This window comes from Corythoichthys intestinalis, chromosome 3 (genome assembly GCF_030265065.1).
Source record: "Corythoichthys intestinalis isolate RoL2023-P3 chromosome 3, ASM3026506v1, whole genome shotgun sequence".
NCBI classification, from domain to species: domain Eukaryota; kingdom Metazoa; phylum Chordata; class Actinopteri; order Syngnathiformes; family Syngnathidae; genus Corythoichthys; species Corythoichthys intestinalis.
The window spans coordinates 44,654,526-44,671,827 of NC_080397.1; the positions used below are offsets into that span (position 1 = coordinate 44,654,526).

Sequence of the window (17,302 nt, forward strand, 5' to 3'; positions counted from 1 at the left end):
TATGATAATGTTACATGATGCATGAACAACGAAATGCGAATATACTGTCCTCACCAGGACTCTACGGCTCGGTCCTGGCTATAAAGCAAGATAAACTCCCAAATGACGATGCTTGACGTCCGTGTAATTTGCTGACTTTATTTTGGCCGTCGTTATGACACCATCATTTGAAGAGTGAAACTAAAAATAGAAATAATATAAATCAATTTCGTCCTCGATACCAAACAGGTTACCATCAACGTAAATAAATGATAATTAGCCGCTATTACAGCAATGACACAAACGGTTAGCATGCGTTCGCTAGCATTAGCACATCATTCAAACAACCACACAATTGGCTCTAAGTGTCCTATCGTGGGTGGAAAACACAAAAACAACAGAAAAGATGGTACACACAGGCGTTACCTCTATAGAGATATTTTAAAACGTAGGTTCGCAGCCGTGTGTCTCTCTCTCTCTCGCCCACTCGCTCAGACGCTGCTTGGCTGTCCGTCTTCTTCTGGCGTGTGAGCGCTCTTCTTCGCGTAAACAAATGCGAGTGCGCCCCCACTTGGGCGTAAAAGCACCACAAACTAAAAGCATGGATTTCAATTTAAAAAAGGCAATAATACAATTGAACACACGTTGCCAAAGGCAGAACGCGAACGTTGCCATAGCTATTAAGAGTTATTTAGGTATAGCTATAGCTTAAAGAACATGCTAACAAGTTTACCAAACCATCAGTGTCACTCCAAAACACCAAAATAACATGTGAAATGATATCAAAATGTGTTAATAATTTCACACATAAGTCGCTCCTGAGTATAAGTCGCACCCTGGCCAAATGATGAAAAAAAACTGCGACTTATAGTCTGAAAAGTACGGTATATATTTATTTTTGGTTTTATGTTTTGCATTGTGATAAAGCATGTCTGTGTGCATCCTCCTGTGTGTGCACCTGTGACACTGTGTTTCTCTTCGGTAGGGCCATGGGAAACCTCCAACAATCACTCGTGTGCTTTGAGAAGCGGCTAGTGGTGGCTCATGAGCTGGGAGAGTGTGGAGTCAAAGCTCAGGCCTACGGTGAACTGGGTGCACTACACAGCCAGTTGGGCAATTATGAGCAGGCCATCTCTTGTTTGGAGCGTCAACTGGTCATTGCCCGTGATACCCATGATAGGCTACTGGAGGGCGACGCCAGCTGCGGTCTCGGTGCTGTATACCAAGCGATGGGAGAATATGAGACAGCGCTGCGATGCCACCAGAGTGACCTCGAGATCGCGGAGGAAACCGGAAGCCCCACGCGCCAGGCTCGCGCCTATGGGAACCTTGGTCTTACCTATGAGTCTCTGGGAAACTACGAGAGAGCGGTTGTGTTCCAAGAGCAGCACCTAAGTGTGGCAGCTCAGACTAATGACTTGGCTGCCAAAACACTAGCCTATGGCAGCTTGGGGAGAACACACCACGCACTGCAGAACTATTCACAAGCTGTCATGTACCTGCAGGAAGGTGAGTAAGGCAGCGAGGACTGCATTGAGCATCGCCTTTGTTGCCTGAGCTGATAGGCTTAGAGTTTGTGAATTTATGAATATGAAATTCTCAGCCTATTTGCTGCTAAGCCTTTGCTACATTTTTATTAGGATATGCACATTTGTGTGTCTGTATGTGCGTGTTAGTGTTTTTGTGCTTATGAGTGAGCTGGGGATTCAGGGTGTGTTTTATGTATCTGCCCGTGTCTCCCTTGCTGTGTAGGTATTCCAGTATTTATGTCAGTGCGAACCTATGAGGATGTGTACCAAAGCCTTTTTCCTATTTGCTGACTGCTGTTCTACCCACCTCTGTATCTACTTTCCGCAGAGAGTTCTTTGCACCGAGTTGCCAAAAGATCTTTTCACACAGTGGCACATTTCAGGTGTCAGATTATAATGAAAAAAAAAAACAGCTTGGCTTCTCAGAAATTGATTATCTCAGTTAAGGCAGATATGATAGGTTGTAGTCACCATTTATGTGTGCTAAATATCTATTCCACTAGCTTTGCACATGACCATTAACAGATTTCTTGCTCTGGCACACCGACTGTTTTATGGCCCAAACCCTGTTTGAATCCAAGAAAATTGCACCTCCTATGTGGGCTGAGTTATATCTCACCCTGCAGGAAGTGAATGCAAGGAGACCAGAATCCATCTCCTCTATCTGCCCTCCTTTAGCAATTGTTTATATTATCTGGGTCTTAGGAACACCATACCCCCTCTGCACACTCTGCTTGTTGAACGTTATTGAAAACAAAGCACCCATTCTGTCTCCATTCTATCCTTCCGCTGTCCGCTTTGCTGTCCTTGTGTTGTTCTGCAGTCTAACTTTGTATATCCACTCTACCTTGAGTGTGTTTCATTAATTCACTGTTTCACAGTGATGCTACAGATCTTGTCAAGGTAAGACGTAGCATTTAAGCCCTGATTGGAAAACATCTAGTCTCTTCTTTTCATCTGCCATACCTTGAAGAACAAAATTTAGACATACTGTAATTCAGAGGCAATTAGTTGATCAATCAAAGTTTGGGCTCGGTTCCCTCCGAATCTCTTACCTCTTTAACATTAAGATATCATGAAACAGCGGGCATAAGAGAGAACAGAAGATTCTGCTTTAGGCTGCCTTTGCTTTTTACACGGAACCCATCCGGGAAAACTCCATCCATTGACACAGCATCTGATGTGTAACAGCGTCAGTGCCAGCATCTGGTGTGAGTCAGACAGTGACAAATGATTTCAACCCAGCAAAGGAGGAATATTTAGTTTTGAGCATGAAACTTCACAACCCTTTCCTGGTATTGCAGAATAGTCTTTTACTCAAGATGCTGTTCAGCTACTGTAAAGAGCTCATGCTACTTCAAAAAGTGGACTAATGGCACCATGATTTTGCCACCACCAAACTTCACTGTTTTGTGGCAAAAGGTGGATTTTTCAGATGAATCTTCCATTGAATTACACCACGGTCGCCCCAAATATTGCAGGACACCTACTGGAGCCCGAATGGATCTGAGATTGACTCAGAAAACAGTGAAGTTTGGTGGTGGCAATATCATGGTCTGGGGTTACATCCAGTATGGGGGTGCGTGAGAGATCTGCAGAGTGGAAGGCAACATAAATAGTCTGAAATATCAACAAATCTTAGCTGCCTCTTACATTCCTAACCATAAAAGGGGACAAATTCTGGAGCAGGATGGTGCTCCATCGCATACTTCAATCAAGATCTTCCAGGACTGGCCAGCTCAGTCACCAGACATGAACAGCATTGAGCATGTCTGGGGTAGGATGAAAGAGGAAGCATGGAAGACGAAACCCAAGAATGTTGATGAACTCTGGGTGGCATGCAAGACTGCTGTCTTTGAAGTTCCTGATGATTTCATCATTACATTGTATGAATCCTTGCCGAACCGCATGGATGCAGTCCTTCAAGCCCATGGAAGTCATACAAAATATTAACTTTGGATCTCACAGCACCACTACTTAATTCGCTGATATTATGTAACATATATTTGTATTTGAAGTACATTTTTGTTCAATTTTCACACTACTGTCTGTAGGCGACAACACTTTTGTCTTGCCAAAATTGGACCTTTATGTCTTCATTAAATGATAAATCTTTTTTCAGTGAAACAAATATATTTTTGTACATTCAACATCATTTGGGAGGGTCTTAGCTTTCATATGAGCCATTTCTGAAACCAATTGAATAATTAAAAGTCAGGTTATTAGCAATTGTTTCTACAAAATGGATAAGTGACTAGACTTTTGTCAGGGACTGTACATTCAAAACTCACAGTCGTTCATACCATATGTGTGGAACTGTTATTTGTAGAGATGTCCCAATCGATCGGGATGCCGATCGATCGGGTCCGATCACGTCATTTTCAAAGTATCGGAATCGGCAAAAAAATATCGGCCGTGCCTGTTTTAATTGAATCATTTTCTAATTGTATTTAACGTTACAGACATAATATGTTACACTTATCCAGAGTCTTTAGTTTAGGATTAAGGTAGGGTTATCAAATTTATCCCGATAACGGCAGTAATTAATTTTTTAAAAAATGTATCACGTTAAAATATTTAAAGCAATTAATACACTGCACGACCCACTCACGCATTGTCGCGCTTAATCTGTAATGGCGCCGTTTTACCTATATAGAGAGATAAAAGGCAGCGTAAAATGAGTAGAGTGAATCTTGGCAGCCTTTGGAGCCTTTTTTTTAATTTGCTAAAGCCTTACAATCCCTCTCCCTACAATTAGAAATATCATGGGAAGCAATGTGGGCAAGCAAGGTAGCAATTGATCTTTTTCTTAACACCTTATGTTATTTCCCAACGCAGAGAAGATATATCAATTGGTAGCACTATGCACAGTCATGGTTCCACTTCCCATCATGCATTTGGGCATGGCTACAGTAACATTTACTGAAAGCTCAACAAATACACTAGATGGCAATATTTAGTCACAATATACAAAGTCACAAGTCTTTCTATCCGTGGATCGCTCTCACAGAAAGAATGTTAATAATGTAAATGCCATCTTGAGGATTTATTGTCATAATAAACAAATACAGTACTTATGTACTGTATGTTGAATGTATATATTCGTCCGAGTTTTATTCATTTTTTTTCTTAATGCATTGCCAAAATGTATATGATCGGGAAAAAATATCGGGAATGATTGGAATTGAATCAGGAGCAAAAAAAAGCAATCGGATCGGGAAATATCGGGATCGGCAGATACTCAAACTAAAACGATCGGGATCGGATCGGGAGCAAAAAAACATGATCGGAACAACCCTAGTTATTTGTATACTGCAGTACGAAGCTGCCCCTGCAGGTTCTTAATTGTAACTTCATCCAAATTTGTTGCATTCGTGAGATGCTATTCCTTTTTCGGCATGAATCTGTATGCGATGTTTGCACATGAAATCTGTGTGTAAAAGCGGAGATATTTGGTCCTCTGCGGCTTCAGTGATTCTCTCGTGTCTGTCAAACCACCTTTAACATTTTCTGGGGTTCTCTATGGGGGTAGCCAGCCACAGCCACATCTTGGTGTCAGCCATTGCTACGTGACTGTGCCTGCGGGGTACACCGAAGGCATGCTTGGTGACAGTGATAGACGCTGAATGATACAGAGAAGGAGAACAGAGAGAACAAGAGTGTTAGGAAGGCTGAGAGAGACTGGGAGTAAGAGAAAAGACACAAGATGTCAGACGGGCAGAGAGGCGAATCAGAGATGGGCATGAGTCATGATTCACATGTATTATTTCCCTGTCAAATGGAGAATAAAGAAAACAGAGTTGGTTGACATTCCGGCTTGATCATGAAAAAAAACTAAAAGAGAAGCTCTGAGAAGAAATTGCTTTTTTGTGTATGTGTGCCTGTGTGCGTGTGTGGGTGTCGAGGCAGATGAAAGGCTCAGCGCTACAGTTGGGATGAATGAGGGGTGAGGCTGTCAAAGAATGAAGAGGATAATTTAGATCTGTTTCCTTTCTCTTGTTCCAGCGCCTAATGAGCCCTAAACAGTGCCGAGGCCCTGTGAGCACTGCCGCCACAGTCGAGATGAAACAGGTAGAGGGGAGGCACAGAGATGAAAAAACAAGCAGTGGCGGTAGATGGAAAGAAGAACATAGTTGATGCACAAGGGAGAGAGGGCGGGCATGCGACAGAGGGAGGGTGCGTGGAAAGATAAAGGGGGTGGGGGGTAGAGGATTGTTGATGGACTGTATCAGGCTTCAAAGACAGCCGGCTTGCATGGCCGTAGAGGAGCCATGAAGTCTACTTGGTGTGTTGGTGAGGTTTGTGGAATAGTTCAGGTCATGCTTTCTGTTCTTGGCTTATCTTCTCCGGCCACAGACCGTTTTCCAGTATTGCTGGGAAAACGAGCGTGGCTTGGCCCATTTTCGACTCGCTCTGACCGAAAGCATGTCTAGACTCTCAGCCCTCACATAAGCAAGTCTGGAGAATACACTTATAAATGCATTTACGTAAGAGTTCATTGTATTCTGCTGACTTTTTGCTGTGCGTTTAAAACCTCGTGGGCAGCAGCTCTTTTTATTTGTTTAAACATTCATTCCACCTCTTGTCACTCCTCGGTTGTACAGCGTTTTCTTGTCAGTAATTGGGCTGAACCGAGTACCCGGCAGGCGGGCTAAGGACACATGCAAGGATGTGACATACACATCACTGCTCGAGGGACTTGAAGTGAAAGGCAAACTGCAGGCTTGCAGGTACTCTGCCACGGCTAATTATTGCATATCACCTTGCACACTGCGCACTTACTCAAAATGTACATGCACACCGACAGCCATTGGTGTAATAAGTTCTTACAGTCTCCGAAAATATCAAAAATTATAATATTGATAGTGCAACTTCAACAAGAGAGGTTTATTCATGGAAGAGGTAAAAATTGCTCATTAATATGTTTGTCAAACTGTGTTGTTTTTGGCGGCCCTTTTAATTTTTGTCTTAGTCTTTTGGATGAAAATACTTATTATTCTCAGTCTTATTTTAGTCATTTCAAAATGTGTTCGTCTTCATCTACTTTTAATAATAATAATAATACATTTTATTTGTAGAGCGCTTTTACCAATGCTCAAAGACGCTTTACAGGAGGAACAGAAACAGCAAACAACGTGAACAGAACAAAACAAAGAAAATAATTATAAGTTAAAAGCTAGTTTAAAAAGGTGAGTTTTTAACAGTTTTTTTAATGTGGGAAGGTCTGAACATGAACGAATGGGTTTTGGGAGTGAGTTCCAAAGGGAGGGGGCGGCAGCGGAGAAGGCTCTGTCCCCCCTAGTTCGGTGTGTTCTTTGTTTGGGCGGTGCGAGGATGTTTCCATTAGAAGAGCGGAGGTGACGGGAAGGGGTGTGGGGACAGAGAAGGTCTGTGAGGTAGGGCGGGGCCAAGTTATTGAGTGCTTTGTAAGTGAGAAGGATGATTTTGAACTGAATTCTGTGTGAAATAGGAAGCCAGTGCAGTTTGTGGAGGACGGGTGTAATGTGGTTCCTAGAGGGGGTCCGGGTGAGAAGGCGTGCAGCGGAGTTTTGGATATATTGTAGTTTATTGATGAGTTTAGATGGAGAACCGAAGAGAATGCTGTTGCAGTAGTCAAGTCTGGAGGTTATGAAGGCATGGATGAGGGTTTCAGCAGTAGAGAAGGTGAGGGAGGGGCGAAGACGGGCTATGTTTTTGAGGTGGAAGAAGGCAGTTCTGGTGATATGGTTGACGTGGTGGTCGAATCTGAGTTTATTGTCAAAAATGATACCAAGGTTGCGTGAATGTGTTGAGAAAGGCAGGGTGCAGTTGTTGAGGGTGAGGGAGAATTGGCTTTCTATGATGTGGGCTGCAGGGTCGAAGATGATTATGTCAACCCGTGTTGTTTTCGTCAGCGATGATGATAATGAAAATATTTCGCCAACGCACAAGTTTTTCATGACGATGACGTCACGATGACGCGCTGAAAACATGCCTTGTGAAATTAAAACATTGAGATGGATGCCAGTTACGTCTGACGACACGAGAACGAGATGAAAATTCGCCATCGTTTCCATCATAAATTCACAATGTGTGATATGTTTTAATTGTACGTATAGTTAGCATGCATTTAGCAGTGTTTGGTCATGTCACTCATGTGACATGCTGTGCGTCCCCCCAGATCCTCCCGCCCCACAGACACGCTTATTCACCGGCTGGTGAGCAAACCTTTGTGTATTCCAGGGTCCTTTTGTGAAATATATGTGTGTCAGTGGCTGCTTGGTAAGTTTTGCTTTCTTATCTTGGCTAGATGTGTCATGTTGCTTTAGCCTTTAAATGTCTGTGCTGAGTGATCATCACACACTAAACTAACTTGTAGCGTTAGCATTAGCATTTTGCGCAGGTACTCGGTGTCTTCTTAAACTCTTGGAAAACATTTTACATACCGTTCGTGGCTTCCAGGTGAGTTTAATTACCATATTTTTGGACTATAAGTCGCACCTGAGTATAAGTCGCATCAGCCATAAAATGCCCAACAAAGAGGAAAAAAAACATTTATAAGTCGCACCGGAGTATAAGTCGCATTTTGGGGGAAAATTTACTTGATAAAATCCACCACATAGAAAGGCAATTTAAAAATAAATAAATAAATGAATAATAATGATAAAAAATAAATAAATAAAAATACAATCGTGAACAACATGCTAAATAAGTGTACAGTATGATAATGTTACATGATGCATGAACAACGAAATGCGAACGTGGCCGGTATGTTAACGTAACATAGCTATTAAGAGTTATCCAGATAACTATAGAAGACAGAACATGCTAACAAGTTTACCAAACCAACAGTGTCACTCCAAAACACCAAAATAACATGTGAAATGATATAATAATGTGTTAATAATTTCACACAAGTCACTCCAGAGTATAAGTTGCACCCCCAGCCAAACTATGAAAAAAACTGCGACTTATAGACCCCAATCACCAACGTCACACAATCATGTGATCGCTGTATTGTGCCGCCATATTGTCCGTCATTGTGTGTCCGTATTGTCAATGGTCATAGTTTCTAAAGGTGGATTCACTTGCAAATTATGGAAGCCCCGTTGCTTTCAGACGCTGTAAACTCATTGGATGAGTTGCATAAAAGCGGTTTTTTGGAAAAGCTTTGGTCGATCCAGTCGCCAGATCCATATTTGATGCCCAAACCGATCTTTCCTCCCGCCGGTCCTGTCCCGTGCGTCAGAGCTCGTCCTGAGACCACAAAATTTCCAATCATACTCCAGTTTATGTCACGATTAGGAGTCGGGTACCCAAAATCGGCACCGGCCCGAATATAAACCGACATTTGGTCAGCTGAGCGTCACCGTTGTCACGATTGTAAAATGAAACTTGATCGACAACGGGCCGGTGTGTGCCAAAAAATAGCTGCCCCGCGTGAAATGTCCCCCCTGACGGGAGCGCTTATTTATGACGCTTTATTGACGTGAAAACACCAAATGTTTTCATGGACGCATTACAGTAATGGATTTATGACTGTAAGATCAGTTTTAAATAATTTAATTACACAAAATATTAGTACTGTATTTTAGTAACAAATCGTGGACTGGGCCACATAACCATCTTTGAACAGAAATGTATTAGTCTACAGATTTTCACGACCATATCCCATTGACAATCACACAGGTATGACATTTATTAGTTCAAGCAGAGTAAAATAATACATATTCACGGTACAAGAAAGTCGTTTCCGTGTGGGCGCTCCTGTCAAGGGGGACATTTCACGCAGGGCGGCTATTTTTCGGCACAACACCTGTTGTTGCGCTCACCCTCTTGCTGCGCGACCGTGGCGACGAGCTTCGTAGTCTCCGTCTGGTGATGTCTGCGATCGTGTTGGCATCATATTGATGTTTTCGCCACTGTCTAACAGCTGTCAACACAAACACATCATGGACCGAGATAAACAAACCATCCTGCTTTAGAGATTTGCCCTTTTAACAATGGGCACACAGCAACTACTAAAATGACCGTTTATCTTCTCTGTTACTGCAACCAACCGCCACGCATGCCTTCACCATTTTGATTAATCAATGTTAACGATTGTCAGGAAGGTTTTTGGGTTCGTTTACTAGGCGGTGATTCCTTAGACAAGCAGAAAAACACGCAGTAATAGGAGGAATGTACGTAGCGGTAATATGTAAACACGATGAGCTGACGGACAATATGGCGGCACCAGTCAGGGAGGCGGAGTTGTGACGTCACGTGATTAGGGTCTATAGTCCGAAAAATACGGTAATTGCAAATAATGTTTTCTTGCTGAGTGTGTATTATCATCATGAAAATGGTGATATCCTCGTAGACTCTACAGTTATGTGCTCATCTGTCATGTTCATTCGAAATTGTTGGAAACTTTTGATTTGTTTGACTAAAACTAGACGTAATTTGTCTGAGTTTTCGTTGACTAAAACTAGACGAAGACGAACACATTTTGAAATGACTAAAATATGACTGAGACTAATAAGTATTTTCCTCCAAAAGAATAAGACGAAAATTAAAATGGCAGCCAAAAACAACACTGTAGTCAACGAAAACTCAAAACAAATTTAATCTAGTTTTAGTCGACAATTACTCAAAATGTTTTCGTCTGTAAACATAAAAAAATTTAGTGCTAGATTAAATCAATACATAAAAGGTTACCAACTTACAATTTCGAATGAACATTAACAGACGAGCACATAATTGTACAGTGTACAAGGATATCACCATCTTTGTGATGATAATACACACTCAGCAGGACCACAGTACATTATTTTCAATTAATTAAACTCACCTGGACGCCATGAACTGTATGTGAAAATTTTTCCAAGAGTTTAAGACGACACTCAGAATGCTAAATGCTAATGCTAACGCGAACGCGATGCTAAGGCTACAAGTTGCATTAAGTGTGTGATGATGACTCCCCACAGACTTTTAAAGGCTAAAGCAACATGGCATATCTAGCCAAGATAAGAAAGCAAAGCTTACCAAGCAGCACCTAACACATGTGATTCACAAAAGGAGCCTGGAGTGGACACATGCTTATTTACTAGCGTAAGCGTGCGTGTGAGTGGGCAGCACAGCACACAGGACCAAACACTGCTACGATGCGTGCTAACTACACATATAATAAGAAAATGCCACACATTGTGGACTTATGACGGATACTGTGGCCAATTTTTCTCTCATTCTCTTTTCGTCAGAGGAAAACTGGCATTCATCTCGTTATGTTTTAGTCTCCCAAGACACGTTTTTAGCTCGTCATCGTCACGTCACTGTCATGAAAAAAAATTGTTCGTTTACGAAATATCTTCGTTATCGTCATCGTTGACGAAAACAACACTGTTGTCAACATTTTATCATGACCTAACAAAGTACTATAACTCAAGGTTGACCTTGCCTTGTTTTTTAACTTTATTTGTCATGAGCTTTAGAGGTTTTATCAGGTTTGCAAGACATTTTGCGCTGAAAATGACCATTATGTCTTTTTTTAAGCGAATTCTGTTGGTCGGGCCTGCTTGCCTGTGTAAACAGTGGTCAATATCATGAATCTGTGGTTGATGGGATGAAATTTAAATATTTAAAGTTTACACTAAATACATTTGGATCGGTACATGGATTGGTTGAGCAACAGTCTAATTAAATAGATAGTAACACAATATATTGATTAACATTGTCATCTTAAAAATAATGCCATTTTGATAAAATGAATGATTTCATTTAAATTTCTGAATTATTTCAGCAACAAATATGTCCAAAATGTCAAAATTGCTTTTAAATACTGTGCCACATGAATTGAATTAGGGCTGTCAAACAATTAAAATTTTTAATCGAGTTAATCACAGCTTAAAAATTAATTAATCGTAATTAATCGCAATTCAAACCACCTCTAAAATATGCCATATTTTTCTGTAAATTATTGTTGGAATGGAAAGATAAGACAAGACGGATATATACATTCAACGTACTATACATAAGTACTGTATTTGTTAATTATAACAATAAATCCACAAGATGGCATTAACATTCTTAACATTCTTTCTGTGAAAGGGATCCACAGATAGAAAGACTTGTAATTCTTAAAAGATAAATATGAGTACAAGTTATAGTAATTTTATATTAAAACCCCTCTGTATGCTTTCGTTTTAATAAAATTTGTAAAATGTTCGATCAAAAAAATAAACTAATAGCTCGCCACTGTGTAAGGTAGTGATTTCAATACACCACAAGGTGTCAAGGGCGAGTTTTAAATTAATTAGAGATCTAGCCATGTTTTTCTAGTGGGTTTTGCCCCTCGACTGACGCCGTAGTTTCGGGGTTTATTGTACCTTATGTTCATTTGAGTGTTGACTTCACAACGTATGAGACCTCTGATAGTTTGTATATTGTGACTAAATACTGCCATCTAGTGTATTTGTTGAGCTAAACGAAATGTTTGAAGAGAGTTTGACCAAAGTCTGAGTAAGTTTTATGTGCATTTTGCATACCTATTTTGATTGGGAATGCCAGTTCTCTTTGCATTGAGCGCTTTTCTTTTTCTGAACATTATTTTTTTTTGAGAGATAGGAATATTATTTTTTTGTGTGCTTTCAGTAAATGATACTGTAGCGACTTAACTGTTCCGCCGAAATGCATGATGGGAAGTCGGGCAACCATGACTGTCAGTGGTGGCTGCAAATGGTATATGTTCTGCGTTGTGTTCAATGAAACGTGTTATTCCTGTCATTCTTCCCCACGCTGCTTGCCATAATAGATATAATTGTTGTGGAAGAGATGCCAAAGCTTATGCTAATAAATAGTGCAGCCTCAATGAATGCCTGTGTCCACTCCACTCGCTTTTCTCTGCCCCTTAGCTCTCAATATACATAAAACAGCGCCTTTGTATTCTGTTTGCGGCAATGCATGAGTGGGTCATTCCGCGCATGCGTTAAATGCGTTAAATATTTTAACGTGATTAATTTAAAAAATTAATTACCGCCCTTTAACGCGATAAATTTGACAGCCCTAATTATTATATAATAATGTGTAAAATTTTACAATAGCAGCGTAGTTAGTTTTTTTCCACATACATTGTTAGCAATATACTATGTAATAGGCTAATTGAAAAGTGGGAAACATTGCCCAAGGTCCATTATTAGATATTGATTATTTGTAAACCATGTGTAGACTTGATCTTGAAATGATGTGCCTTGTTGTGCAAGCATTAGGTGTGTGTTTGCTCAGTCAGTTGATCCACAGCATTGATTAGCCAACAGCCTGCCTCTATGACTGTGTGTCTTTGAAAATGCTCGTCCCAGTGTGAGTTGCAGTTTAGAACCGAGGCCAAATATTTAAACCTGATCACGGGCAGAACATCAGCGCTGTGCCACGCTTACATCTGTTACTCCGAACGAGTCTGCCTGTTCTGAATAATTTTTACTCTGCCTCCTCTGTCGCTCATCTGCTCACGCTTCTTCCGCTTTCTGGCAGGCTTGCGGCTCGCAGAACAGTTGGCTCGGCGTGAAGAGGAAGCGAAGATCCGCCATCGTCTAGGGCTGTCTCTGTGGGCCAGTGGGAATCTGGAAGAGGCCCAACATCAGGTGAATTATCGAGTAGTTTTTTTCTTAACTTACCCTGAATGTGAACTGTCATCCACATATCCACCATATGCACCTTAAATTCTCCTAAGTATAGCATTATAAGTAGCATTTATAAATCACAGAAAATGTGATGAAGTTATACATATTGAAATATTAGATTTGAAGTTGGAACTGTGAGTTTTCAGCTATGCCCTCATTCTGAGTCGAGGATCCAAATGGGAGGAAAAAGTTTAGGACAAACATTGGCTGCTTTACAGATAGAACATGTCTGCTGGTAATATGCTGTAGAGTTTGTTGAGTCGGTGAATGCTGTCATCTCAGCAGAAGGTTATTTGAAGACTACTTTTTTTGTAGGTGTGTATTGTTGCAGACACACATGCACACATCAGACACACACTCCCCTGTTTTACCTACTGCCCACCTGCCAGGCATGCAATATCCCCTTAACAGTTCTTGCTTCAGTCTGTCCACACACCAGTTTTTTTTTTTTTTTGTGACCGATGTGTATTAATGGGGGTGTTGTTGAGCACTGTTTATTTTCTAAATATGTTGTGTCTAATGCATTTTTGTCTTAATACTCCAAAACATGTGCATCTATCTGTCCCACATAGATGTTTTCAATTCAGCACAGTGACTGTTTTCCATTTTCTCAAAGAGCAAAGCAAGGTAGTTGCTGAAGGCTGAATGTTGTTGAGTCATTTTGAGGAATTTCTATTCAGTTAAAGCCAATATTATCCTAGCAACAAATTTTGTTGCACATTTTTGCTTTTCATTGGAAAAGCTACCTTGAGTTTTAGTACTGTGCAGTTGATCCATTGGTTTGACCAAAAATTCTAATCTAACAAATAGCATCAACATGATTGGACAAACCTCAACATATGATCGCTATAACACACGATCTTTTCGACATCCGACGAAAAATTTGACTCACCATTCATTTTTACATCCGTCGACATGCTCGAAATGCGACGATTTATAACAACGCCGCAGTTTCTTTGTTTTCCCGCGATATGTACGCACAGCGGATTTTCATGTGAGAGAAATCAACATGGGTTCCAAGAATGTTAGTGCAGGTGGTGAAAAAAAAGGAAAAGGGTGAGGCTTACCAGTGAAATGAAGATGGACATGATAAAAAATATGAGCGTGGTCCGCGCGTCCGTTAACTGGCTCGACAATACGGCCGTAGAATGTGTATGATCTCGACGGTCTTCCTCCGACCTTCTTTCGCCAGTCTTTATACGTTAAGGTGACAATTATTATTGCGGTAACATCGCCAAAAAATCGCCAGCTTTGTCAGGGTTTTAATCATTAATTTCAGAACTTGTGCAACACGACATGCCTACTGTCCGTTGCAGCTGAACAAAGTTGAAAGTAAATAGTCCCTATCTCAGTCTGTCAAGTCAGCCACACGGTGCGTTCAGGTACACCACGCAAAACACATTCACAACATTAGAATCTAATTAGTTACATTATTACAGGGATTATTGTTATTATTATCATCATTATTATTATTATTATTATTATATGTATTCATAATTTATTTGTTTTCCTCTGTATAATTGCTATTTGCAACAGTACCAGCAGTATTTATTAAGGATTTAGTGTTGGTTTTCTGGCTGTGGAACAGATGAATGGAATTGTAATGTATTCTTATTGGAAAACCCTGCTCGAGATACGACTATTTCTACTTACAAACAATGTCCTGGAACGAATTAACTTCGTATTTGGAGGTACCACTGTATTAAAATACTGTATATATTTTGGATACTTATCAAATCAATAATCAAATCTATTTCTGAAGCTCCATGCGTTTTTTATTTTATTTTTTTTTTTTTTATATAATAAAGATTAATAACAGAGTACAGCATAGAGTTTAGTCCAGGGGTGCTCATTGTTTTTTGCTTCAAGATCTACTTTTCAAGGAGATAACCTCCCGCGATATATAGCGGTGGAATGGGCAAGTTAAAATAAGATGTATATATACAGTATATACAGTATATATATATATAATATATATTTATACACTGTAATTTTCAGTCTTTCAGCCGCAACTGTTTTCCTTCATTTTGAATCCTACGGCTTATAGTCCAGTGTGGCTTATTTGTTCATTTATTTGGGTTAATAGGTAACACTTTATTTGACAGCGGTGTCATAAGACTGTCATAATTATGACATGACACGATCATGGGCATTACTGAACGCTTGTCATTGTCGTCCGGGAAATTGTGTTGCTAACTCTTTTACATCCATTCAAAAGGTAGATAATTTGCTGAATAACACTAAATGACGTGTTATGATCATTCATAAATGCTCATGACAGCGTCATGTCATAATGATTGTTTAATGATAGTCCTTTGGGGCCTCTGTCAAAAAAAAAAAGTGTAACCAAAATACCATAACTAGCAATTAATGAAACAACTAGAACAGTGACTGAAGAAATAATTAACACAGAACATGAATTTTGATTGGTATTTATATCTGTAGAGCTGCAATGCATGCTAGGAGGCATGTTGGACAACAACAGTGTTGACAGCAGGTGGCAGCAGAGGTTGCCTGTCTCTCCCAAGGGGGCAGTGATAGCCAAATGAAGCTTCTTGAAGCAATGAAGCTTTGCAGCCAAAGCTTCATTATAGTTAATTTGGTCTTATGACAGTCGTATTATGCCGCTGTCAAATAAAGTGCTACTGGTTAATATCTTTTGATGTAAATATCCCATAATACAGTGAAGACAACTGCAGCTTATAGACCAGTGCGGCTTACCTATGAACAAATGCCGCTTTCGTGCCAAATTTACTGGGTAGCGGCTAGGGGTGTAACGGTACACAAAAATCTTGGTTCGGTACGTACCTCGGTTTTGAGGTCATGGTTCGGTTAATTTTCGGTACAGTAAGAAAACAAAATGCAAAATTTAAATGTGCTAGTTGTTTATGACACACTTTTGTGCTTTCAACAATTGGAACATTAGCCTATACAAAGCTAGAATTCTGCTCAAAAAGTAGCGGGTATTTAAAGATAATAATTCAACAACAATTTGCCTTTCAGACCCTGCGTATTGGTCAGCTTTGTTTCTGAAAGAAAGAAGAAAGAAGAAGTCCTGTGCTAAAGAGAAAAGCAATCCCAATGACAAAGATTTTAACATGTATTTTACAAATGAAATGCCTCAATGAATCATTTTTTTTTCTTATGAACGGTTTTCAAAAGCTTTATGGGTGGATTTTTTCAAAGCGCCACACAGAAATTAATAAATTTAATTGTGTAAGCAGGATCTTATTATTTAATTACAGGTGTTTTTGCTCATTTCACTTTATTTTATTTAAATAGGCCATTATTTATTTTATTATGTGTTTATATTTTACAAATGTGATGTAGTATTCATTGCTATATTATATTTTATGTTATATAACTTTAGTTCCTATGTGAATATTAGTTCCTACTTGTTTTGTTCTGGTCGGAGGGTTTTGTATTGAACACGGGGCCGTGTTAGTTTTTATTATAGCAGAGAAGACAGCAGTAAATCAACAAAGACAAGTCAACTGTGCCCCGATCTACCACTCAAGAGATCTGATGGACTGGAAAAGTGAGTTACGATTGCATATTAGTTTGAAAATCGACCGGATCCACCGTGTTTTTTCACGAGTGACTTCCGGTCTGCCCGATGCTAGCTAGTAGTATGTATTGACGGCGGAGGGCCGCGTCTCGCGTCAAATAATAAACTCTGCCGTTACTTTCTTATGCGCCGGGTTGAGCCGCTTCTGACACGCGGCCGCACTGCGACTGGTGTGCATTGGCTGATTGACTTTAACGGCCGCGTTTCACTACATTCTCGCGGCGGCCACGTTGTTGCGCCGTTGACGTTTCTTATACCGTCCTACCGTGTTGGCCCTCATTATAGTAGAGAAGACGGAGTAAATATAATCTACACAAAGAAACTGTAACCCGATCGACTCACAGCCTCGAAAAGTAAGGGTTGCATTACGGTAGAAACTCGTTCGGTACGCCTCCGTTCTGAACCGACGACCCCGAACCGAAACGGTTCAATACAAATACATGTACCGTTACACCCTTAGTAGCGGCTTATAGTCAGGTGCGGCTTATAGTATGAAAATTACAGTATGTACAACTACATATATATATATTTGTTTTGATGCCGCAAGCTACCCACACTAGCGTTGCGATCGCCTGGTTGATTGCAATCGA

At 40.3% G+C, this 17,302-nt stretch overlaps 1 protein-coding gene across 4 annotated transcripts in view; it reads left to right on the top strand.

Moving 5' to 3' along the window:
* Nucleotides 1-17,302, top strand: part of LOC130912956 (tetratricopeptide repeat protein 28-like) — a 511,674-nt gene that overhangs the window by 461,178 nt on the left and 33,194 nt on the right. For all 4 annotated transcript variants that reach the window (XM_057831145.1, XM_057831146.1, XM_057831148.1 and 1 more), the window contains 2 exons: nt 965-1,488; nt 12,996-13,105. In XM_057831145.1, coding sequence (XP_057687128.1) covers nt 965-1,488; nt 12,996-13,105 — 634 coding nt within the window. The remainder of the gene's footprint in view (nt 1-964; nt 1,489-12,995; nt 13,106-17,302) is intronic.